The following is a 26,597-nucleotide window of genomic DNA, read 5'->3' as shown; positions in this document are numbered from 1 at the left end:
AGAGCTGGATAAGTTCCTATAGGTGTGACCTGAGACGAGGACTGCATATTTGATGGCAGCATGGGTTATGTAGTAAGACCTGTCTCAAATATAACTTTGAAAACCAATAAACTATATGAATGGTATTTTAAGAAAGTTTTAAAATTAATATCCTAACTTTAAATTTTACCAGAAAGCAGTTAAGACTACTAGAATATGAATGCAACAAAACTTCTGATGCTGGAAAATTCAAGACCTATCTATAAAAAATTTCTTATGCTAGTAAGTCAGATGGCTGTTAGTACCAAACCAAATCCTGAACATACTTTTCAAACCTTCTAATCAGTATGTTGGAAGGAAACTAACAATCTCTACGGTGTCTTGTTTTCCTTCCAAACATCTGTTCTCTATCGCACACTGTAAGCCTATTAAGTGATGTTAAAAAAGAAAGAGACCGACACAGGCTGGGTATGGGTTGCTCAATTTTAATCCCAGCACTCTGAAGGCAGAGATAGAACTCTGTGAGTTCCAAGGCAGCCAGGACTATGTAAGACTATAAGACTGCCTGGGGGAAAAGAGAAACACTCTTATAACTGTTCTAAAGTGATTATGTTTTTATAATAAAAAGTCAAAATTCAAAGACTAACATCTCCCAGTTTAGGTTAAAATCTGAGATGGCTAAAATAGTTACTTGAAAGTGCTATATTAATACATAGATCATGATATCATCTGTAATTCCACCTAGCAGGTAGGCTGAGGCAGGAGCATTTCAATTTCAAGGGCTGAACTTAAGAGTCTATTATTTGGTTTTTTTAAGTTTTGATTTAACCCTATTGTGTACTTATTTGAACAACTTCTGCCTGATAGAAGTTAGATATTTATAATTATTTTCAGTTAAAAAAAAAAAAACTACCATGCTTTCCTAACTACAACCTCCCTTACAGATGAGTAAAAATCTTAACCCTAGGCAAAATGGAAAATATAAGCACACCCCAAAGGAATACATCAGACTCCAAGGAGAAAGCAGCTGAGGTTTATACTCCCTAATTCCCCCGGCCACTTTTATTATGTTCAAGGGCAGTCATTTTAGTGCAACTTCTGGATTTGGCTTATGAAATTTAATAAATACATACCACCTTAGCATATTTCAAACAAAATCCTAAATGACTCTAAGCCACTTTTCTGGTCCCTTTTTAAAAAAAAAAGTCGTTTTAAAGGTGATTTGTTCACAGCCTTAATCATTTAAAATCTAAAATAGAAAGTCAAAAAGATCTGAAAATACTAAGCCCCTACTAACATTATGAGGGCCTATTTTAAAATACTTGCAACATTTTCTACCAACTGGCCATTGGGCATGAGTATCTAACTTTTCTTGTATCAACACAATCATACACACCTTAACTAAATCAAGTGAATTCACTGTCTTGCCCTACATCCTAAAATATTACAAGTATTACATCAACTCATTTAAAGAGTATTTCTAGAAACATTCACTTCAGTCAGCAAAGATCAGCTTCATCCTTCTCTGCATAGTTTCTCATGCTATTTCCTTGATTTTGTCATCCAACTAGAAAAGAACTTTCTTTGTACTTCCATAATCTGTTGTGCAAAGAGAGTTGGTTACTCAGATGCATCGTTTCAATCAAGATTCTAAATCTTCAGAGATTCAAATATCAAAAAGAAAAAAAAAAAAGCTTTGGGAAATAATTTAAAAACACGAAGGGAAAATTTAAGTCAAATCCAGAAAATCCCAAATTACCAGTCAGTCAAAACCTACTCTAAGGGGGAAAAAAGTGTTGTACGTTTTACAATATGGGCACTAAGATCTCAAAAAGTAAGCAACTAACCCAACTGTTCCTATAATCGATTTAAGAAACTAATAAGAGTAAGACTAGGCTTGGAGTGATACAGAAGAAACCTACGTACGCTAATGCTTTTCCAAACAACTACATGGAAATGAAGTGTGATGGAAAACTGTGCATGGAGATTTTTCTAAATAAGAGAAGACGCTGACATCGAGCACATTTCAAGTAGACACACAGAGCTGAAGAATTTCCTCAGTGAGAACCACTTGTCCTTAGAACGCAATGGCCTTGGAGAAAGCCTCAGAATCCATGGCTACAGGCTATTTCCACAAGCAGACTTCTCAGAAGCATCTTTAGGAGACCACGGTCAGCTTCTCTGCCTTCAGGGCTTGGGGAAAGAGGGGCACCGAGCACCATCTTTCCTCTCGGGGAGCTGCAGCCTTATGGAAACGCTTCAAACCTTAGCTACTTCCAGCTTCCACGGGGAGAGGGGGAGCGGCGGAGCGTGGTTCCACCCTATCCTCTCGCACCAAGGGCGGCTGGGCGGCCGTGGCAGTGAGGGGAAGAGGCGGCTGGCGCTTGCGTGCGTGTTTACGTGTCTCGGATGGGGGTGGGAAGAGGAGACAGAGAGGTCCTAATGAAAGATGGAGGGGGAGGGAAGAGAGAGAGGGGTTGGGAGGAAGGGGAGGCACCACCTTTCTTTTCTCTGCTCTTCCTGGGGATCTGAAAACTCCGCCTAAAAGGCCTTTCCGGCTCTTCGGCGCCTTTGGGCAGAGCGGCCGCGGCCGCCTCGGACTTGTTCTGAAGCGGCTCGTGGCCGTGGCTCCGAGCGGCTTCGGCTGCGGCGGTCTCCTCAGGCCCCGCGCCGCCGCCGCGGCCACCGAGCTCCGCGGTGGAGAAGCCGCCGCCATTTTGTAGGGAGGACTCAAGCTCCGGAAGGGCTGGCTTCATCCCGTCGTCTCCGCCGCCGCCGCCGCCACCGTTTTCCCAGCTCGTGTCCGTCGAAGAGGCCTCCGTCTCCGCAGCAGTCGCCATCGCGCGGGCGTGAGGCGCTCCAGGGAGCTTCCGCCCACAAGGTCGACGGGCGTGGGGGGGAAGGGCGGCGGGCCAGGCCGCCGAGCTCCTCTCGGCCCACCCGGCCCCTCCGCCCCCGGGGGCCGCACTCCAGCCACAGAGACGCCTTTTAACCGCCACCGCGGCTCTAAGCGTGCCTCTCGCCCCGGGAGCCGCCCCGGACTCGGGCGGCTTTTCAACCGGCCCCGGCTACCCAACGTGCTCGCGTCGGGCCCGGGAGGGGGCGGAGCCTCGGCTTGCCCGCTCTACCAATAGGAACACAGCGCCCACCTCCGTGAATGCAGATAGACCGTTCCAGGGGGCGGAGCCTCGCGATGCCGAGCCCGCCAAAAGAGGAGACTGCCACGCCCGGGGAAAGCGTCGACGCTATCGCTTCACACTGAGGGCCAGGGCCTGGCTGCATTCTGCAGATTCCTAGGCCCTGCCCTGTCCCTACTGCGTTTGACGGAGGCAAGCCCAGAGAGGTCTTCCAAACAGTGCTTTTGCAAGCGAGTGCCTTCTCGCCTCCCAAGTTCTGTGGACCAAACCCGGCAGATAATTGGCAGATTCTGGTTTTGTGACGTACTCATCAGTCTGCACTGAGCTGCTCTTCCAAACGACCAGGGTTCAATTCCCAGCATACATACGACAACAAAACCAGATGTTAGTCACTTCAGAAGATCCACATCCTTTTCTGGCCTTGGTGGGCACTAGGCATACATGTAGTACTCTATCATAAATGCATGCGAAACACCTATAAACCTATAAAGCCTATAAACACGTAAGATCTGAAGTAAGAAGAGATAAGAAAATGGCCTCCAGCGATAAGCACGGTGATAACATTCCATCCCCTCCAGACTTTCTGCCTTCCCAGTAGATCACGTGCACTGGCCGTGCTCCAGTCCATAGCACTACCTAAGCAAACATTCAATAGTTGGGATTCTTCCACATAATTTACAACCTAATGATGAGGGGAGGCATGCGAACTTGCACACGCATGCCACCACCTAAAAAAAGCAACTCGATAGTGAAATGAAAGAAGGGCATTTCAATAGTTTCTTCCTAGGTAAGGGGTCCCAAGTTACCGTCAATAGAGACACATTCTCAAAACAGACACCAAAGAGATGCTTTTGCACAATTTAAATGTTGAAACTTGGACAAATTGAGATGACAAATGCCAGGTCTAATTCCAACCAAAGTATTTACACTGCCTAGGGCCTAATTTCCAAGCAGCTCTGCCCTAAAGCATTGATGAAGAAACACGGGATACATTTTACTCGAGATCTCTAAGCAGCAGTAGCAGCAGCCGGATGCCCCAGATCTTTGTCCCCTTTGAAGAAGGAATTGTTAGGCCAAGGAAATAAGCTGCAAGCCACAGAGCCACAGCCTCTGTCAAGTGACTGGTACTGAAAGAGCTTTCCAAGACCAGCGAGGATCTAGGCTAGCATCCCTTGATTGACATCGGGAGGTGGGTCCCGGGTTGAAGTGTAAAACCTGCACCTCTGTGAACCAAATCAAGGAAACGTGTATAATGAGTCATTAGTAAACAGTTAAGGTAGATGCTCGGGATTCAGTTGAGCTCACTGTCAAGCGTACACAAAGTTCCCCAGCACCACATGAACCGAGAGCGTGGTGGCACACCCCGGGGGAGGTAGAAGCAAGAAGTTCTAGGTCATCCTGGGCTACCTGGGGATTGAAGGCTAAGGTAAAAAGCACATTTTAAAACTTATTTTTTTTTAATGGTGAAAGAAAAGGGCAAGGTTTAGAGAAACTCATACATTATTGTAAAGTGACTTTAAAATTGGGGAGGATGAGCTGGATGGCACACGCCTATTCCCAGCGCTCAGGACACAGAGGCAAGAGCATCCATACATGTTCAAGGTTGGCCTGGGCTACACAGTGAGAGCCCTGTATCAAATAAAGTAAAACATGCGAGGGCTGAGAATGGGGCCCAATGGTAGAGACTTTGAGTTTGCCACTAGAATTCTGGCAGCACCACAAAAAATAGGTAGGTAGATAGATGGTAGACAGACAGACAGACAGACATGATAAAATTAGGAACAGGAACGTGCTTTACCTGATGTGAAAGAAGATGAAAGACTAACACTTTGCAGTCCTTACATGGTAACTTTCTTTTTCCTAAATGCTCATCTTTATCAAATTAAAGGTTACCTGAGAATTAATTAGATAGTGGTGCTCTCATTTAGTCCACTCAACAAAAGCCTGCTTTCCCTGGGGGAAGATTCTGTATAGACAACCAGAGTTCGATAGGACAGAATCCTGTTTTGTTTTAATTTTCACTGGTGTTCTGGCTCCATGATGACTGTATGAGGGCAGCATATCCCCTGGAACTGGACTTACAGACCATATGGATGCTGGGATTTGAACCTGGGCCCTTTGGAAAAGCAGCCAGTGCTCTTAACCACTAAGCTTATAACTAAGACCATCAAGAACCACATATCATCTACAGAGGTTCAATCTTGCAAACTGTCATTCTAACCCAAATCAACATTTATTTTAGAATATTAGTGGGGGGTTGTAATTTATATATTTTAAATTGGGAAGCTCTAAAAGATGAGGCCTTTATTTTTGTTTTGTGATTGGGTTTCATGTACACCAAGCTGTCCTAGAACTCCTCCTAATCCTCCTGCCCCAACCTCCTTAGTGCTGAAATTACTACATGGGTATGTGCCACCCATCTTAAAATAAATAAAATAGTAATTTTAAATTCTTCTGCATGAAGCTACTAACATTCAATATTAGGAATACTTGTCAGTTGTTTATTGGGACTGCTAGGTATCAAGGATATGACTCTAGAACAAGCAGACATAGTTACTTTATCAAATTTATAGTTCAGTTGGGGTGTGGTTCTAATTCTAGCATCATCCATAGAATGGCTAGGCTGAGGTGTAAGGATTAGATACAGAGGAGCAGAAGGGGACATAAATTTGCTAAATTCCAAGCATGTGAGAAAAGCCATAGGAAGATACAAAGAATATTCATCTACTGGTTTCTATTTGTGTGCATGTGTGTGCGTGTGTATGTGTGTGTGTGTCTGTGTGTGTGCATGTGTGTGCGTGCACGCGCACATGTGTGTGCGTGTGTGTGTGTGAGTGCGTGTGCATGTGTGCATGTGAGTGTGTGTCTGTGAGTGTGTGTGTGTGTATGTGTGTGAGTGTGTGTGTGTGTGCATGTGTGTGTTGGTATACTGGAAGAACTACCACAGATGCGTGTAGTGCTGAAGGTAGAGCCAGCACAGGTTAAAAGTGTAAACCCTCTCTTGTCTACACCCAACAGGAATGGGAAAAGCAGCAAGAATCCTAGAGAATAATATTAAACAGTGCATAGTTAAAATTTGGGACCACAGTTGTTAGCATTCTGTCTAAGCTCCACCCCCACAGTTGCCTGGTAACAGCCAGGTGTGTCTGACACCATAGAAGGGGTCCCCTCCTCTTGCTCTTGCTCTCTTGCTCTCTCACAGTTTTCTTTCTTTGTCCCCTCTCTCCCCATTCCCCTCCCCACTTCTCTCCATGCACTCAAGCCAGCCTCTACTCCCCCCCTCTCCCCTCCCCTCCCCCCCCTCCCCTCTCTCTCTCTCTCTCTTTCCCTCCCTCCCCCTTACTACCCTCTTAACTCCCCTACCCATGCCCTGAATAAACTCTGTTCTATACTGTACCTCTGTGTGACTTCCCTCAGGGGGAAGGGATGCCTCGGCATGGACCCACTGAGGCACCCTCTTTCCCCAGACCTCCATAGAACATATCCCCCCCTCTCCTTATCCTTTTATCAACACAACATTGGTGCCGAACCCCAAGACATAGCCTCTTTATCTTTTTATAAACACATCAACAGTTGCCTTCATAAACTTAAAAACAAATATGTATCTAGTTCAACTCTACATTTTGTTAATTTTTTTCTAATTAGTGTTTAAAATAATGGGTTTCATTATATCTCTGTCCATACATGTGCCATTCTATTTTGCTCATATTTTACCCCCTTACTCCCCTCCTCTGCTTCTTCTCCACCTCTTCCCAGTTCTCTTCCTCCTGTAAGACAGCCTTTCCTGCTTTCATGTATCTCTGTCCTCCCTCCTCTCATATATTATATGCATCTACACACATGTAGAGAGATCAGACAAATACTCTATATTTTCACTTATGTAGAATTTGTTACATCACATCTAGTTTATATGGTACTAGGGATTGAATCAGACCCGGTTTATCCATTGCTTGGGTTGTTATCCAAGGCTTCTTTCCAATGAGGCAAGCACTCCAATTGAGCTCACTTTGTGTCCCATGATGGAACTCACTTTATAGTCTGGCCTTGAACTAATAAAACTCCTTCCTCAGCCTCCCCTGTGGGGACTTTTGAAGTTAGACTAAATGTACTCTGCATTATGCTGTGGTTAGGTGTTATGGTTTGTATATGCTCGGCCCAGTGAGTGGCACTATTAGAAGGTGTGGCCCTGTTGGAGTAGGTGTGGCCTTGTTGGAGTAGGTGTGTCACTGTGGGTGTGAGATTAAAGACCCTCATCCTAGCTGCCTGGAAGTCAGTCTTCCACTAGCCGCCTTCAGATGAAGATGTAGAACTCTCAGCTCTGCCTGCACAATGCCTGCCTAGATGCTGCCCTTCTCCCACCTTGATGATGATGGACTGAACCTCTGAACCTGTAAGCCCCCCAACTAACTGTTGTGCTTTATAAGACTTGCCTTGGTCATGGTGTATGTTCATAGCAGTAAAATCTTCACTAAGACACTAGGTATGTCCCCCATAGCCTCATGTATTTGAACAAGCCTATGGAGCCTAGGAAGTAGAATGTGATGGTTTAAATAAGCTTTGCCATGGGAAGGTGACACTATTAGTTGTGGCCTTATTGGTGAGGGTGTAGCCTTGGAGAGGAAGTGTGTCACTGTGGATGCAGGGCTTTGAGGACTCATGTGCTCAAGTCTGGCCAGTGTGTTCCTGACCCTCCTCCTAGCTGCCTGTGGAAGACAGTCTCCTTCTGGCTCTCTGGATCAAGATGTAGAATGCTCAGCTCCTTCTTTAGCACCATGTCTGCCTGCGTCCTGCCATGCTTCCTGCCATGACCATAATGGACTAAATCTCTAAACATAAGCCAGCCCCAATTAAATGTTGTCCTTTATAAGAGTTGCCTTAATCATGGAGTCCCTTCACAGCAATGGAAACCCTAACTAAGACACAGGAATAGATTCTCTCCCTCCACCATATGTCAAGCTCAGGCTTGGTGACAAGGGTCTTTACCCACTGACTCTCCTCCCTTCCTCACACTCTGTTTTTGGTTTTGTTTATTTTGATACAGGGTCTCACTCTATCATAGCCCAGGCTGGCCTGGAACTTAAAGCAATCTTCCTGCCTCTACCTTTCTGCCTCTCTGCCTCTGCCTCCTAAATGCTGAATCTTGTTTTCTTTGGCAGAAAAACACTTGCTGTCTCGTGTAATGTGATTTGGGTTCATTCCCAGTAATTTCTTCCTGGTGCATATCTTACTGAAGTGACCTGGACCTAATGTATGAGAAATGTAAAAAAAAAAAAAAAAGGGGGGGGGGATAAAGTAAAGATTAGAGTGTATCTATTCAAATGTTTTTACATGATTCATACTGCCCTTTACTACATCTGACAAGAGAGATGGAATCATTTGCCAATAAATCCAAGACTCACTAAGATCAAAAGGATTTCCCAATGAGGAGTGATCGAGTCGTGGCAGTGGGCTGTCCAATGAGAATTCACTGCAGTGGTTTACATCACTGCTGTTTCCCTCTGAAGACCCAAACTTGGTGGATTTCTGTAAATACGGAGCCTGGTGTCAAGAGTGTTAGAGGAGGGGCTGCTCAAGGCAAGGCAGTGAACTATAAAGGCACAAGAGCTGGTAAGAAAAAAAATCTGTACAAAACTTTCATGTTAAAAGACTCATGTGTTTTTATAATAAAGGAGGACAAAAGAAACGTGTATGATGTGTCATATTAGGAACAGGTAACCGGTCTCACCGCTCAGCCCGGAAGAATGTGGGGAAGCAGCAGAAATTGGAATAAATACATAGAAGGAAGATTGGGATAATTCCATACCACAGTCAGCAATCACACCATTCACTCTCTGAACAAATATTTCCTTACGCCCGCCCACTGCCAAGCCTCAAGCTGGATCTCTGAGGATACTCTTGTAAATACAGCACAGCCATCCTGACTGGTCGCGCTGTCTACACCTCATTTCATTGTCACAGCACTTGCCAGACAAGCATGCCATTTGGGGCAGAAGGCAAAATGGCCTCTTAGTAGCCTGTTTAAGTAAATACTGTGAGTGGAGGGGCAGGACTCGGGTCTGCCCATCCTAATGCCGGTTGTAAGCTCTGTATCCTGGCTGCTGCTGCCTCTTCTTCCTTGTGTCCTTCTGTCTTTTCTTGTGTCCTTTCCTCTCTAAATACTGAATCTAAATTCCTAGATATTTGAGGACAGAAACTGAACCTAGGGCCTGGCCTACACTAAGCACACACTCTAACACTGAGCTATGCCCCACTCTAGGGTGCCAAATGAAATGGAAAGTTACACCACAACGCACTTCAATTGCTGTGTCTCCTACTACACCACTGCTCTCCCTTGTTTTGGCTTTTTATATTTGTGGGGAGATAAACATGCTCTGGAGTGCATACGGAAGTGAAAGAACAAGGTGTGTGCGTGTATGTGCCTTTTCCCTGCGTTGATGATACTGGACTGAACCTCTGAACCTGTAAGCCAGCCCCAGTTAAATGCTGTCTTTTGTAATACTTCATTGGTCATGGTGTCTGTTCACAGCAGTAAAACCCTGACTAAGACAGGATTGGTCAAGGTTCTGGGGAATTTGGGGGACTTTCTGGAACCATTGCTTATTCTTGGCACAGGCCAGGTGTTGGAGCAGCTCCTGATTGGCTGCCCTCTAGAGGTGGTTCTTCCTGGAATTTGACTTGTTTTGGACTTGTCCAGTATTAGGAAACAGAAACTCAGGCCTAGTGCTTAAGCTCTAAGCTTGGAGCCTGTCATGGCTTCTGCCTGGCTTAGCCCCTGGCATGGCCCTCTCACTATCCTCTCAGTAGTACCTCTACCATGTTCTGCTTTTTCCATTATCACATATTGATGATTTTGTGCTAAAGTTAATTAATATTTACCTTCTTTCAAAAAGTGTACTATCCAACTGAGCATGGTAATGTATGCCTTTAATCCCAACACTCGGGGCAGAGGCCAGGCTTGTCTACAGAGTGAGTTCTAGGAGAGCCAGGTATACACAAGAAACTCTGCCTCAAAAGAAGTAAAAAAACAAAACAAAACAAAACCAAAAAAAGCCTATGAACCAGGCATGGTAATTTGTACCTACGATGTCAGTTCTCAGACAGCTGACACAGGAGGATGACTATGAGTTCCAGGCCAGCTTGAGCTATAAAGTGAGACTGGAATACATAAAGTCCGGTGAGTTAACAATCTAAAACATTCTAGATTTTTTTTCTTTGCCAAAATACTCCCATTTCAACTTTTTAAAACAAAATTGTAGCCGGCTTGCTTTTTCTGAGATAGACTCTGGGAGTTGCTATGTTTCCAAGGATGACCTTAAACTTCTGAGGTTTCTGCTGTCTCTACCTACCCTTGAGTGCTGTGATTGCAGGCCTGTGTAACCATGGCTGAGTTATGCAGTGCTGGGGAACCAAACCCAGGCTCCCTACTTCCCCAGCCCAAGTTATCTGATTTTCAAATGTCTATTTCCAAAATACTCCCAAGTGAAAAAAATTAGCAGTTTATCTTCCACTCAGTGTAATATAAAAGTCCTGGTTAAAAAAGAGAGAGAGAGATTTGTAGGGGTTGAGGATTTAGCTCAGTGGTAGAGCGCTTGCCTAGCAAATGCAAGGCCCTGGGTTCGGTCCTCAGCTACAGAAAAAAAAAAAAGAGAGAGAGAGAGAGAGATTTGTAAACAGAAAAGAAACATGTATCTAGACAGATCACCTCAAGTTTTAGTATTCCCCAAAGTTCTGAAAAAAAATTAGACAACTAATTATGATAAATTTCCTTCTAAGAAGTCTTTGGGGAGCTAGCCAAGTTTAAATCAGGGGGTTGTTAGGTCTATGGTTTCAATTTCCATAAATTATAGAAACATAACACCAGACATTTCTCTAATTGAGGAAAATGAGGTTTTCAGTTACTTATCTAGAGGAATTCGATTTGTGGTTAATGCCATTTGGTGAATTCTCTGGAGAATCTGAGTTTCTCTGGGGATGAAATATGTGATACTAATGCTTGAAGAATCAGCTTTGCTTTACTTAGCAAAAGCTGAAGAAATAAATACAAAATACTATACATTAAGATTGGTGTTAAGATCACACACAAACCTATCCTTCCTTTTAGATATTTGCTCATATTACTGCTAATGGTGCTGGATAGAATCACTAGGATCCTCTATCCTTCTTCCTGCTTGTTGTACAGCTATTTCCTTTGAACTGAAACACTATCTCCTGTTGGGAGAAAGAAAGTTCCCAAGACTCAGGAAGTTCAAAAATCTTACAAGACTCAAAAGCCCTCTGTACTGGCTGGTTTTATGTGTCAACTTGACACAAACTGGAGTTATTCCACAGAAAGGACTCTCCCTTGAGGAAATGCTTCCATGAGACCCAACAGTAAGGCATTGTCTCAATTAGTGATCAAGGGGTAAGGGTCCAGCCCATTGTGGGTGGTGCCAGCCCTGGCTGGTAGTCCTGAATTCTTTAAGAAAGCAAGTTGAGCAAGCCAGTAAGCAGCATCCGTCCATGGCCTCTGCATCAGTTCCTGCCTCCAGGTTTCTGCCCTGCGTGAGTTCCTGTCCTGAGTTTCTTCAGTGAGGAACAGCAATGTGGAAGTGTAAGCTGAATAAAACCCTTTCCTCCCCAACTTGCTTCTTGGTCATGATGTTTTGTGCAGGAATAGAAACCCTGACTAAGACAAACTGGTATTGGGAGTGGGGTATTACTGGGACAACCGGACCATGCTTTTGGGAGGATTGTGGAAGGACTTTGGAACTTTAAGCTAGAAGAGCCATCGGGATATTAAGAGCTCCATGGGATGTTCTTTAGGAGCTTGGAAGACAATGTTGAGAACAGTGCAGAAAGTGGAAGCCTGGTTTGTAACATTTCAGAGGGAAGATTAAAGACTCTTATCAGGATGGTTGCTGTTTTGCTTGTGAAGATTATGTGGATTTCGTTAGCTGGGTCTGGAGAATCAGCAGTGATTAACAGGACACCAGAACTACTAAAGTGAAATCTTTGCACTACTGGGATGATGGATGCTGCTCAGCTGGAGCTAAGAAATTAGCAGTGATTAAGACGAGAATAAAGTGGAATCTTCTGGGAAGTGTTTCCTGAGAGCACAGAGAAGCCGTGTTCCAGAGGCAGCCACAGTTGCACCTCATGTTGGCAGTCAGACGTGGTAATGTATAAGTCACCCAGGTGGTACTGGTTTTGAAACATGAAGGGGTAGCAGCTGATGCTTGGCCCTGTGAGAGGCCAGGAGAGGCCATTGGTGAAGGTTCAGCTTCAGCGGCAGTTGAAGGCCCAGAACTGAAGGGGTCATGCAGAGTTGAGTCTTAGCACCGTGAAAAGAGCCTATAAGAGGCCATTTGTGCAAATGCAGTCCAGTTGCACTGGAAGACCTCACTGTTTGGGAGACGCAAGTACCAAGAGATCACCACCAAGAACAGCAGCAGCAGTGGAGCACAGGCAGCTGGAGCCTAGAAGACAAGGTGTGTACTACAAAGGGCAGAGCTGGAGAAGTGACCGAAGCCCTTGGAAGAGCCCAGAAGATTGTGAGTGTGAGTGGATCCCAGACATCGGACAGTTAGAGTTTGATTTTTGATTGTGACTGTTCTGATAGTTTTCCCTCTTGAAGTAAGAAAGTATTTTAGTGGATCCCCACAGTTAAAAGACTTTGAATTGTAAAACAACTTTGAAATTCAAAAGAGATTTTAAAGGGATTTAAATTTTAAATTTTAAAGGGATTGGAATTTTAATATGTAAGAATTTGTAAAGACTGTGAGACTTTTAAAGTTATTTAGATCTTGGGGATGAATAAGAAAGAGTTGAGGCTTAATAGTGATGTGTTTGTGTGTCAAGTGGACAAGGGGTAAATTGTACTGGCTGGTTTTTGTGTGTCAACTTGACACAAACTGGAGTTTTTCCACAGAAAGGACCCTCCCTTGAGGAATGCTTCCATGAGACCCAACCGTAAGGCATTGTCTCAATTAGTGATCAAGGGGTAAGGGTCCAGCCCACTGTGGGTGGTGCCAGCCCTGGGCTGGTGGTTCTGAATTCTTTAAGAAAGCAAGCTGAGCAAGCCAGTAAGCAGCATCCCTCCATGGCCTCTGCATCAGTCCCTGCCTCCAGGTTCCTGCCCTGTGTTACTTCCTGTCCTGACTTCCTTTGGTGAGGAACAGCATTGTGGAAGTGTAAGCTGAATAAACCCTTTCCTCCCCAACTTGCTTCTTGGTCATGCTGTTTTGGAATACAAACCCTGACTAAAACACCTTCCCTGAGCCTAGGTAGTAAGAAATTACTCAGAAGAAAGTTTCAAGAGCTGCAGGTCAGTAGGAGTTCTAAGGGTGCAGCTTTCGGGCCCTTGCCACTGGGAGGTAGGCTTTTCTGTGATGCTACTGTCTTTGAGTCACCCAGGTTCTGTAACCCCAACGATCTCATTGGTCTCTAGGCTAGACTTCAGAGGAATGCTTACCTTGTCTATCAGTGCCTACTTACAAATCAAAGTTGTTCACTGTGGCCACAGAATCAACTGACCAGCACTCATGGGGGTCTCAGAGATCAAGGGGCCTGTAGGGGTCTGACCTAGGTTCCACACACATACATTTTGGCTGATGTTCTTGTAGCATTCCTAACATTGGGAGTGAGGGCCGTCTCTGACCTTTTTACCTGCTTGTGGGACTGTCTTCCTCCTGCTGTCTCATAGGAGCCTTGGTGTGAAGATTTATTGTAGCTTGTTATTCCATGTTTTGTTGATGTCCCTTGGAAGCGTGATGTTTTCTGAGGGGAGGCAGAGAAGGAAGATGGAGCTGAGATGGGGGAGGGGTGTGGAGGAGAGACTGGAGAGGGGGAGGAGAAACTACAATCAGGGTATAATATAAGAGAGAAAAGTTTTTTTTTTTCACATCCCCTCCATAAAAATCACATAGACGTGTAAATGTCTCTGTCTTACCTGGTTTAGTGTCATAGATCATATGGCCCAAAGCAATACAAGTTTCTTGTAAATATAATGGACAATGTAAGACACTGAAGATTATCAAGTTTTGTCCCAAAATTTATTGTAGCAAAAAAAAAAATTCTATTTCTAGAAATATGTTAGCAAACCCTTAGAGTCAGATACATGTAACCTTTGAACATTACAACACATGTTCTTATCTTCAAGGATCAATGCTTGAGAACCCCACAATAGAATTATTTTTTAAAACTTCAAAACGAGTCTCATGGTGTTTCAAGTAAGTTTATGAGCTTATTTTGGGCAATATTCATAGTTTTCCTCAGTCGCATGCAGCCCAAGAACTGGTTAATTGGCTATACCTGCCAGAGTGTTGCAGAATTACATATGAAGCACTACAGCCAGAAGCAGTCAGGGAGGAAAGGGTTTATTTGTCTTACACTTGCACATCACAATCCATCACTGAGGGAAGTCAAGGCAGGAACTCACACAGGGCAGGAACCTGGAGGCAGGAGCTGATGCAGAGGCCATGGAGGGGTGCTGCTACTGGCTTGCTCCTCATGGCTTGCTCAGCCTGCTTTCTTTGTTTCTTAACTATTTTTTTTGTTTCTTTGTCTATTTACTTATTTTATGTACATTGGTATTTTGCCTGCATATATGTCCGTGTGAGGGTGTTGGATCCTCTAGAACTGGACTTACAGACAAGTTGTGAGCTGCCATGTGGATCCTGGGAGTTGAACCCAAGTTCCCTGGAAGAGAACCCACTGCTCTCAACTATTGAGCTACTTCTCCAGCCCCAGCCTGATTTCTTATAGAACCCAAAATCAGCTCAGGGTCAGGGATGGCACTATTCACAGTGGGCTGGGTCCTTCCCCACCAATCACTAGGAAACGTGCCCTACAGGTTTACCTACAGCCTAATCTCATAGGGACATTTTCTCCCAATTGAGGTTTCCTCCTTCCAGATGGCTATAGCTTGTGTCAAAATGACAAGATGAACCAGCACACAAAGTAATTTAAATATTTAAGCTTCTTCAGAAATGACTCAAGGAAAGTTTCACTCTTTCACTGGGAGACACTGAATGTTTATATATCCTCAAAATGTCTGTGTTGTAATTTAATCTCTGGTGCTATGGTATTTGGAGGTGGACGATTTTGGAGTTGTAGTTGCTTGAATAAGAATGGTCCCTGTAGGCCCCTGTATTTGAATTATTGGTCGCAGTTAGAACCATTTGGGAAGGATGAGGAAGTATGTCACTGAGGATGGGATTTGAAGTTTAGGAAGGCCAGGCCAGATTCAGTCTCTGTCTCTGTCTCTGTCTCTCTCTCTGTCTCTGTCTCTCTGTGTCTCTGTCTCTGTCTTTCTCATCCCCTCCTCTCTCTCTCTCTCCCAGACTACTCCATCCCCTGCATCTATCTTGCAGACCCAATGTAAGTGTTCAGCTACTGCTCTAGCACCCTGCCTGCCCACCATGGTAGTCATGAACTAACACTCTGCAACTCTAAGCCTTTAATTCAATGGCTTCCTTTATAAATTACCTTGGTCATGGTGTTTCATCATGGCAATTGAACTTGGCAATGAGGCCATGTGAGTCAATCCCTCGCAAAGAATTAACACTGTTATCAAAAGGACCCCAGAGAATCTGAGAAGTTGGTTCTGCAGTTAAGAGAGCTAGCCGCTCTTCAGAGGGCCTGAGATCAGTTTCCAGCACCCACATGGCGGCTTTCAACCATGTATGACTCTAGTTCCGAGGGATCCAATGCCCTCTTCTGGCCTCTGCTAGCACTACATGCGCACAGTACATAACATGCAGGCAAAATATTTATACACATAAAATAAAAATAAATCTTTAAACCTAAGAAAGGACCCTAAAATGCTGTCTCCCTTTCTCCTGTGGAAAGACACAATGACAAGGTACAAACACAAATGAGTACCTTGATCTTAGACTCTGGCTTCAAGAACAGTGAAAGATAAATTCTAAACTGGAACTAGCTTAGATGCTTTCTCCCTGTCAGCCAGCTTTTATAGTCCCAGAAGATGTTGTGCAGGCCTTAATGGTTTTACTGAGACATGAACCACATTAACTATGAGATAGACTTGTAAGCCAAGGTGTTTACACTTGTGCAATAGTGGTACTACTGATGTGTGTGAGTGTGTGTGCATGTGTGTATGAGTGTGTGTGCATGTGTGTGCATGTGTATTTGTGCATGTGTGTGTATGTGTGTGCATGTGTATGTGTGTGTGCATGTGTGTATGTGTGTGTATATGTGTGTGAGTGTGTATGTGTGTATGTGTGTGAGTATGTGTGCATGTGCGCACATGTATGTATGTGTGTGAGTGTGTATGTGTGTATGAGTGAGTGTGTGTATGTGTGTGTGTGTGTACATGCATGTGTGTGTGTGTGTGTGTGTGTACAGCATGTATGTGTGTGCGTGTGTGTGTACATGGTGTGTACATGTGTGTGTGTGTGGTGTGAGTGTGTGTGTGTGTGTGTGTGTGTGTGTGTGTGTGTGCATAATAAATAGCTCTCCTCCTGGATCTGAGGTCCACTCCAGCAGTGGTAATGTAAATGTGCTCGAAGACTCATGTTGGGCGTCCTAGGCTCCAGGGAAGAACTGGATGCTGCTTATACCCTCAGACACATGCTATTCCCAACCTTACTCAGAGAAGCCTGCACAGACACTGAGAAGAAGTGCTGGGAGAGCACTTACCACTAAGCAAGACACCAGCATTCAGTTCCAGATTAATGATAGAACTCACGCTTGGCATTTACAAGAGTAAAACCCCAGCACAGGGGAGAAAAATTATTAAACGACTCTAAACTGTTGTTGATCTCCCCCATCCTCACTATATTCCTTTCTGCAATTTAGAATTTTCTGAAAGCATTAAATAGTAAACCATAAAATGAGGCAGTTAGTTATTTTAAAAACAAGTCAAAAATAATTCCAGGGCTGAGAGAGAATCCTGTTCAGAAGTAGGACAAGCAAGGCCCTGGATTCATTTTCCATCACAGCAAAACAAGAACATCCATCCTCCCAACCCCTACCTCCATCCCCAACACTGCCACCCCATCATCCCCACCCCTACCACTTCCCATCCTCCCCACTGCCACTCCCATCTTCCCCCCCCTCCCCACCCCCTCCTCCCCACTGCCACCCCATCATCCCCACCCCTACGACTTCCCCTCCTCCCCACTGCCACCACCATCATCCCCACCCCTACCCCCACTCCCCCTCCTCTCCACTGCCACCACCACTCCCTACCTCACACAGACAAAATAAACGAACTCTGGCTATATAGACATTACAGTAGTTTGTAGTTTCTTTTGAGACAGGATTTCAGTATGTAGTCCTTGCTGGCCTGGAACTTGCTAGGTAGCCCAGGCTACCTTGCCTTCCATCCTGTGCGTGTGTGCGTTCGTGCACTAGAAGCTTTGGTGTGCATGTTAACTAAGTAGTCTACCAATGAGCTACATCTCCAGTTTCTAGTTTGCAGTTTTCAAGGTTAGAAAAAAGTTACGTTATGTTACAAAAAGAACATTGTATTTGAATTTTTTAAAAATGTATGTCTGGGTGAGTATGTGGGTACCTGTGGAAGCCACAAGAGGCCAGGATACCCAGAGCTGGAGTTACAGGTGCTTAGCAAGCCTCCTAGTGTGTGTGCTGGGAATTGAACTTGAGTTCTCTGGAGGAGCAGCAGGAGCTCTAAAATGCCAAGCAATGGCTCCAGCCTCTGAAATGTTTGAGCCGACTCTTGAGTGGGCTTAAAAACCTGACGGAACACAGATGTAAAAGCTAGACTGAGGTAGTGTCTGGTGCTGATCAATATAGGTCATAATTGTATGTATAATATTTATTTTGTGGGACAGTACTCTGCCATGGACTACACTTCTAGCCCAGATACCTTTCACACACACACACACAATCCTATTTTTTATGAAAAAAAAATAGTTTAAATATCTCCAAAAAAAAAAACAAAAAAACAAAAAAAACCCCACATACCCACTTGATGACTGCCTGAGATGGTCCTTGAAGCTCTAGGTTCTGAGAAAGGAACTGGACTGGTCCATTCTAAACTCCAGACTTTCAAAATTTAATAGACCCCCCCCCACCAGAGCACATCCACAAATATTCCAGCAGAGGGAAGCAACACATCACTAAGCAGTTTCAAAAAAACCAGCTTTTTAAGTGTGCATGTACATACACACTATAGGGATATATCTGTGATATTTTTGAAGCAAAGTCACATGCATCCCTGGGTGGCAGTATTTTTAAATATTCCAGAAAGCCAGGTGTGGTGACACACTCCTGTCATCTCAACGTTCAGAAGGCAGAGGCAGGAAGATCTCTGAGTTTGAAGACAACCTGATTTATATAACGAACCACAGGACAGACAAGACTAAAGACTGAGACTGTATCTCGAAACAACTATTTTCAGAAGAGTTATATAAATAAATGTAGGCACACATGCATGTATGTATCTATATGTGTAATTTTTATTATGGTAATTTTGGTATTAAGTATCACTTAGTCATAGCAGAATGACCCAGAGCTCCAGGTTGGGTGCTGTTCTCGGATGGAACCTGGAACAATAGCAAGATGGCTACAGTCAAGTTACAATCATTTGAGGTGTAAATGCTATAGTCACGTGGAAAGCAGTTCAGAGACACATCTTGTCAAACACATACTTGGTGTTATATATCCCACCCTGAGTGCTCTTGTGTATTTTCTCAAGGACAGTGAAAACAGGTCTACAATAACTACTTGCTTATGAGTGTTATAACAGCTTTACATGTCAACCACACAATAGGAAAGAATGAGCAAACATGTCACACAGGCAGACAGTGGGCTGTTACTCATCAATAAGACAGATGTGGTGCTGATACATGTGACAATTTCCAAGACTACTAAGGCTGTGATGAGGGAGAGAAGCCAGGCACCAAGTGTATTTACTGCATTGTTCCAATTACATTAAATTCTAGAACCATCCTAACTTTCCGTGTCAGGAGTCAGCGAGTGAAAGAGTAGGTGGGAACAGGAGGTGGGGACAGTAGGAAGGGCACAGGAGGTCGTGATCACTTTAGGAAAAGTGAGAGAGTCAGTATCTTTACTGTGGTTATGGTTACGTGATTCTGCACATTTCTCTGAAGCTTTTGGGTAGTCACTTAATATGAGTGCCTTTAATCGTGTGTGAATTATACCTCTGTACGTGTTATTTTAAATTTAAACTAAATATTTGCTGGCTGTAGTGTGTGACAAACCAAATATCGACTAGAAATCCAGAATAACCTGTACTCCACTTGATGCCTGAGGAGAGGCCCCAGCATAACATGAGCAAAGCTCTGGACCCAATACTCCCAGCATCCTCCACAAAGCAGTAGGGAGCGTTATAACTGAAACTTTTATTGAGAATTGTAAACAGGAAGCTGTGATAATTAACAAAAAGAAACACAGATCCTATAGCCCTCTTCTCCAATTCCCCCAAAGGTAACACTTTGGTAACACTTTGTTGATCCATTCACCCACTGGTAGATACTTGGCCTCTTTTTATCCGTAGTTCATTGCAAAAATTGCTACAGTGAACATGAATGTACAAAGTATCTTTTTAAAATCTTGCTCTTGATTCTTTTGGTTACATACTCAGAAGTGAGCTTGGTGGGCCCTATGGTGGTTCTTTGTCTAATTTGTTTGAGGAATTTCTGTGGGGGAATAGAGAAAATCCTGAGGGTTTGTGAAGTCCTGGATCAATGTGTGCTGTTGACATGAGTACTTTAACCTCAGACCATGGAGAAATGGCAAAGCCTTCACCGGGGAGGGGGGGGGAGGAGCCTGCTCGGAGGAGTGACAAAGCTTTCTCTTGGACCCTGTGTGGATGTTGGTAATGTGTGCAGAAAATGTTCACCATAGCTTTCACCCCACATGTTTACAGTTGAAGCCTGCTCCCTGACAGGGACTGTTCCTTGAGATGAGCTAACTCTGTTTCCTTATTCAGCTGTATTCTATAAACCCTGCTTCCTTGTTGATCTGCGTGTGATAACACCGCTGCCCCACTGTTCCACTGTGTATAATAGGCACCCTGAGCTTCTGGGGTGCAGTTTTACCATCAGAGGGCCCAGTCAACCTGATGCGAGCTTCTCTGCACGTGTGTGTCTTGTCTTCATTCCCTTGCCATCCAGTCAGGTTAGTCCCTGAGGCTGTGCAAGAATGCAGACAACTTCTCTGTAAATTCTCACCCTGACCAAACCATGCCAGGAACAACCCACAGACTTTACAATTTCTCTATAGCCTTTTTAACACTAACTCTTATTCTCTCCCACCATTGGGGTGTGTGTGTGTGTGTGTGTGTGTGTGTGTGTGTGTGTGTGTACACCAGCCATCCTAAGGGATGTGACGTAGTCGTATGATGGCTTAATTTGCATTACACAAAGTGTGTGTAACACTGAGCATCTTCCCCAGGCTCCTTAGCTGTGACTGGGTCTCTTGGTTTTAGGTTTATGATTGTTGAACATCTTGTCATAGCTTATCTGTCAGGCGAGGATCTTCTTAGGTTAAGTATCTGTACAGATAGCTTGTGCATTTTGAATCTGTATATTTATTTTTCATGTGTGTGTTGTCTGCATGTGCACCCCATGCATGCCTGGTAGCTGCCAAGGTCTCTCTCTCCCTCCCCTTGAGACAGGGTTTCTCTGTGTAGCCCTGGCTGTCCTGGAACTCACTCTGTAGACCAGGCTAACCTGTAATTTAGAAATCCACCTGCCTCTGCCTCCTGAGTGCTGGGATTAAAGGCATGCACCACTACCGCCTGGTGAAGTCTTTTTCATATTATGTGTCAACATTAAAAATGTGGACTAGTTTGATTTTCGAGTTTCGTCGTTTGTTTTTTAACAGTTGTGAACATGGGGTATGGGAGTTGGTTTTGTTTTTCCATCATGGGTTCTGGAGACTGGCTCAGGCCTCGGGGCTGGTGCTTCGAGTGTTTTATTAGCTGAGCTCTTGCCAGCCCACTGGTAACAGCAGGTTTAGTGAACTTATCTGCCAGTGAGTTTGTCTTGGTAATTTTCTCTGTCCACGTCTTGGAGTCTTTGAATCGACATTGTGGACTTCAATGAGAGATTCTGGGTACTTTTATATTTTTATATTCCTAGGCCTTCCTTTGGAATACAGTAACTTGGAAATAGTTAAAGTCTTTTTGGTCCTTAAGACCTGTCCAGTAGAATCCTGGTGTTTAGGGCTAATTATGCCTCTACTCCTGGAACCAGAGCCTTCTGAATAATACACAGTAGTGTCTGGGCTACGGTGTTTTCATAGATTGGTTTGTGGGGATGGACACGATTCCCAAAACCATGAGTTCTTCCTCTTGGACAGACTTTCTCCAGTGTTCAGTGTGTTCACATCAGCGCACCGGTCACTGCTCCTCTGAGTCTGTAAGGGATGTCCCCGAGGTTGTCTCTCCACACTGTGCTGGTGTGCTTGGGTCTTACACATCTTTCAAGAGCTCTCATTTGCAGTAGTGTTCAGAGACGAGGTTTGGGGAAGTTGGATGAGGCAGGGTTTGATCTCACGAATAGGTTTATAGATTCAGAATTTGAAAAAAAGTATGTGTCCGCGTGTGTCTGTGCGGACGTGTGCAGGAGCATGCTCTGGTGAGTGCACGGAGGCCAGTAAGGGATCCTGGATCTCTGTGAGCTGGAGTTATAAACTCCTCTAACTGATTGTGAGGCACTGGGTCTGAACCTGACTCCTCATGACCACACAGCAAACTCAGCAAGTGCTCTTACCTGCTAGGCCGACTCTCCAGTGTGGATGCTTTGTTTTTCCTGAGACAAGTTCCTTTTTTCTACGTATGGATGTTTTACTGCATATGTCTACCGTATCGGGTGTGTTTTCAGGACAAGTCCAGAAAAGAGCACCTTGATCCCTTAGAAACAGGGTTTAAGACATCCATTAGCTACCATGTGAGTACTGGGAATAGAGTCAGGGTTCTCTAAGGAGCAGCCAGTGCTCTTAACCACTGAGCTACCTTGCCACCCTCTCAAGACAGGTCTATGTAGCCTGGGCTTGCTTACCTGGGACTTGAAATGTAGTTCAAGTTGGCCTTGAACTCACAGTTCTCCTACTTCCACCTCCCAAGTGCTTCACAATCACAGGCTTCTGCTACCGTCCCTGGCTTGGATTCAGAACATTTTTAGGTTAAGTTAGCACAAGGAGTGATGGCGTTTTCATAGCTTCTTACTTGTCTTCCTTGCAATCTCTCCCCTTTGGCACTTATGTCACAAATTCAGACTCGATATCAGGTTCTATCTATCTGTGCTATCAGAGCCTGGGGACACAAGCAGGTCACTGGGAGTGGCTGCCTTTGAAGGCTTTATTTTGTCCTTTGGTTCTTCCTGTCTCCCTTTTCTTTCTGGCTGCCACAAGATGTGCAGGGCCACTCTCGTGTTTACTTGCACTGTGATGGCCTGTGCCAAGCTCATCTCAGGTACCAACAAAAGTGGGGTAAATGACCAAGACTGAAAACCACGAGTCAAATTAAATATTCCTTTTTAGATTGTTTCTCTCTGGCATTTTGTCCTAACAATGTAAACCTCCCCCAAGTAGATGCTTTAGTCCCCAGAGTTCCCAGTTCCAACTTTTTTTTTGTTTTGTTTTGTTTTATGAGACAGGGTTTTTACACATATAGCCCTAGGTGTAACTGGAGCTCACTGTATAAACCAGGCTGGCTTCCAATTCAGAGATCTGCCTGCCGCTGCCTCCCAAGTGCTGGGATCAAAGGTTTGTGCCACCAGCCTATTTGTTTCCTTTGTTTGTTTGTTTGTTTGTTTGTTTGTTTAAAGACAGGGTTTCATACAATCAAAGCTTTAAACTCTGTATATAGCCAAGTATGGCCCTGAACTTCTGATCCACCTCCCTAGTGCTGGTATTATAGGCAGGTACCACCACAGGAGTTTATGTGAGGCTGGGGATTGAACTTCATGCGTTCTAGACAAACAACTGGGCTACAGCATTCTTAGTGACAGAATCTTACTCTATAGCTGAGGCTAGCCTTGAACTCACAATCCTCCTGCCTCAACCTGCGACTGGGATTCCAGGTTAATACGTTTTCTCTATTTTTTCACATAGTTACATTTTTAGGGCTCTGTACTGTTGCCTGGACACACACCACACCATTTCCCTTGTGTCAAGGAGGATGCCATCAGGGTTCTTTTTTTTTAAGAATTATTTATTTTATGTATATGAGTGTACTATAGCTGTCTTCAGACACACCAGAAGAGGGCATCAGATCCCACTACAGATGGTTGTGAGCCACCATGTGGTTGCTGGGAATTGAACTCAGGACCTCTGGAAGAGCAGTCAGTGCTCTTGACCACTGAGCCATCTCTCCAGCCCCAAAGGGACTTTAAAAAGTAAAAATAGGGGTTGAAGTTGTAGCTCAGTGGTATGAATGCTTGCCTAGCATACAGGAGGCCCTGCATTTGATCCCAGTGTTAATAAATAAAAACATCTGAGAACAGCAAGTTCCAGGTGAGAGTGGAATCCAAAGTGAGACCCTGTCTCCAAAGGAAACACATGCGCGCGCGCACACACACACACACACACACACACACACACTCAACCCAAGGAACAACAAAATCCCAGATTCTCTTTATTGAGAAGGCTCAACTATGTACACATACATCAAAATAAATAAAAGAGGCTCACACCAAAGGTTTGTTTTTTCTTTTGGCTTGCACAAAGCAATGGGTTTCACTGTGGCAAGAACTTTGTGTGTATGCCAATGTGCTGGCCCATGAGGAGTCCAGAGGGTGACATTAGTGGGCTGCCTCCCTCTGCTGCTCTCCACCTGAATATTCAAAGCACGACTTCTCATTCGATCTAAACATCCACATATTGGCTAGGCTGGCTGGCAAGTAAGCCCTTGGGGTCCACTCATTTCCAGACCCCCTCCCCAGGCTGAGGTATAACCACAAACTCTCGGATGCTCACCTCCTGAGTGCTAGGATTTTCCATGGGTGCTGGTGACCTGAACTCAAGTCATTATGCTTGTATGGCAAGCCCTTTAAGACCGAGCCAACTCCCCTGCCCCCTCATTGTGACATTTCTTCCAATACAGGTGTATGTGTATACGTGTGTGTGTGCAGGCAAGTGGAGACCAGAGAACAACCCTGGGTATCATACCTGGGAACACTATTCACCTTCCCTGACACAGTCTCTGATTAACCAATTAGGTGGGCTCCAAGGATCCTCCTATCTCCACCTTCCCAGTGCTAGAATTACAAGATCATGCCACTCCACCTTGAGTTTTTAATGTATTCTGCGCATCAAACTCAAGTCTCCGTGTTTGCAAGACATTCACTTTACCGAGTCTCTTCCCAGCTCCCTTGTACTCATACATGATTATAATGTACTTTGATCATATTCATACTGTTACCCTTTTGGGTCCCCTTCCTCATCACATTCTGGATCTCAAATATTCCCCCCACGCATGCATGTTATAACAGGGTCTCACGCAGCAACTTTACAATGTAGAATCACCTGGGAAGAGGGGATTTTAATTGAAGAACAGCATTGATCAGATTGGCCTGTGGTCATGTCTATGGTAAATTGTGTTCATTGACAATGTGTGTCGGGGGTGGAGGGAAGGACCCAAGTCCACTGTGAGTGGCATCATTCCCTTGGCATGTAGGTATGTAAAAAAGCTGGCTGAGCATGAATCAGTGAATGGGCCAGTAATCAGTATTCCTCCATGGTTTGTTTCAGTTCCTGCCATGACTTTCCCTCAGTGATGGGACCATGACCTAGACCCGTAAATTGAAATAAATCCTTTCCTCTCCAAATTGCTTTTGGTCATATTTATCACAACAACAAAGGAAACTAGGCTATCCCTTGATAAACCACTCTATCTAGATAGGCCTGTTCCTGACTGGGAGAACCACCAACATTCCTGAAGAAAAAAAAGTGTGGTGTAATGAGTTGTGATGTTTTTAAAGCTGTCTGACTACACAGATTCGAGGGGTAGTTACCTCTTCTCAGTGTGCACTTGTTCACGAGGGGCTTTCGATCCTGATGGCTGTAAGATTCCTACAGATAGCTCTGGGTTTGGGGATCCATCTTCCCATTCTGTGTGGCCATTCTCTAAAACCAGATGGCAATCTGGATTTGGGGAAATAGAGTAAAAAAAAAGGGACACACAGAGAACGTAAAGTTGAACAAGCTGCTCACCGAGATGGGCTGCCGCTTCCTGTAACCACGAAGTTTGCATTCTTAGCGGCTAGAGACTTCTGGGAATGGAAACTGAAGCAGTCAGTGGCAGTGGCCACAAGCAAGAAACCGAAACCACATTCTAACTTTGCACAAAACTGCCAGCTCCGGCTGTTTTCGTTGTGTCTTGACTACATGGATGGCATTTAGTTGTGTGGGCAGTAACATCTTTGGAACAGACTGAAACCCACGTAGCCTCCCATCACTCGTACTAACTCTGAAAATGTCAGCACAAACAATGAACGTTCTAGCAAAGACACAGCCCCCAAATCAACAAGCCAATGCCATTGTAGGAACAAAAAATGGAGACTGTCTAAAATGGCTCTGAAGGGGAGGGCAAAAGATCAGAGAACAAAGCAGACTGGGTTTCTTTTTTTCTCTCTCTCCCTTCCTTTCCTCCTCCTCCTCCTCCTCCTCCTCCTCCTTCTCTCTCTCTCTCTCTCTCTCCCTCTCACCTTCTCTCCCCCTCTCTCTCTAATTTGTGTGTGTGTGTGTGTGTGTGTGTGTGTGTGTGTGTGTGTGTGATATTTAGCCAGCTGACTAACCTTGTACTATATAGCCCAGGCTGGCACCTGGTACAATTTAGCTCAAGCTGGCCTTCAAATTGTAGCAATTCTCTTGCTTCATCTTCTGGAGTGCTGGGATTGCAGACAGAGAACTGGATTTTTCCCTTGAGAAAAGCAAAACCTGGACTTACTGTTTATGTGAATGCTGTGTCAAATCTAGGAGTGAACAGTATGTAAAGAATGTTGGCAGATGCACATTATAAAGAAAAAAGTAGTCATTAGCCTTACTGCATTAACATGCTGTTGGAAATGGTTGCTAAGGGCTTAAAACCTGTTCAGTCTTTTTATAAACAAAACAGAAACCCTATTCTTCTGGAGAAATAAAACTATTTCAATGAACAAGTAGACTAAAATTCCAGTGTAATTTAAAAGTGAAACTTCCCTCCGCCCTTCCTTTTCCTTGTTGTTTCAAGATGTGCTCACACTAAGTAGTTCTAGCTGGGCTGGAACTTGCAATACAGAGTATCGAACTTTTGGGGATCCTCCTGCCTCTGCTTCCCAAGGGCTGGAGTTACAGGTGTGCACCACTACACCTGTCAGCTTCAAGTTCACCATCAGTCACTTGTGTCCACAGCGAGATGTAACACTCTTCTGTCACAGCTCTGACTTACCACTAAGCTTTGTATAGGGCATAGGTAAAGGTGAGTGAGTGGGGTTGGGGTGGTAAGAGGCTAAAATGGGTAAAGGTGTTTGCTGCTAATGTCAAGCCAGATGACCTGAGTCTCAAAGC

At 44.5% G+C, this 26,597-nt stretch overlaps 1 protein-coding gene across 3 annotated transcripts in view; it reads right to left on the bottom strand.

The window, feature by feature from the left end:
• The window catches only part of Tasor (transcription activation suppressor), a 56,951-nt gene extending 53,859 nt beyond the window's left edge, over positions 1-3,092 (bottom strand). For all 3 annotated transcript variants that reach the window (XM_032918795.1, XM_032918796.1, XM_032918797.1), the window contains exon 1: positions 2,480-3,092. In XM_032918795.1, the coding sequence (XP_032774686.1) occupies positions 2,480-2,819 (340 nt within the window). In that variant the 5' untranslated portion in view covers positions 2,820-3,092. The remainder of the gene's footprint in view (positions 1-2,479) is intronic.
• Between the last annotated feature and the right edge of the window lie 23,505 nt (positions 3,093-26,597).

Source organism: Rattus rattus, chromosome 13, assembly GCF_011064425.1.
Source record: "Rattus rattus isolate New Zealand chromosome 13, Rrattus_CSIRO_v1, whole genome shotgun sequence".
Classification (NCBI taxonomy): domain Eukaryota; kingdom Metazoa; phylum Chordata; class Mammalia; order Rodentia; family Muridae; genus Rattus; species Rattus rattus.
The sequence above is the reverse complement of the archived record's forward strand: the minus strand, read 5'-3'. Positions and strand labels throughout refer to the sequence as shown.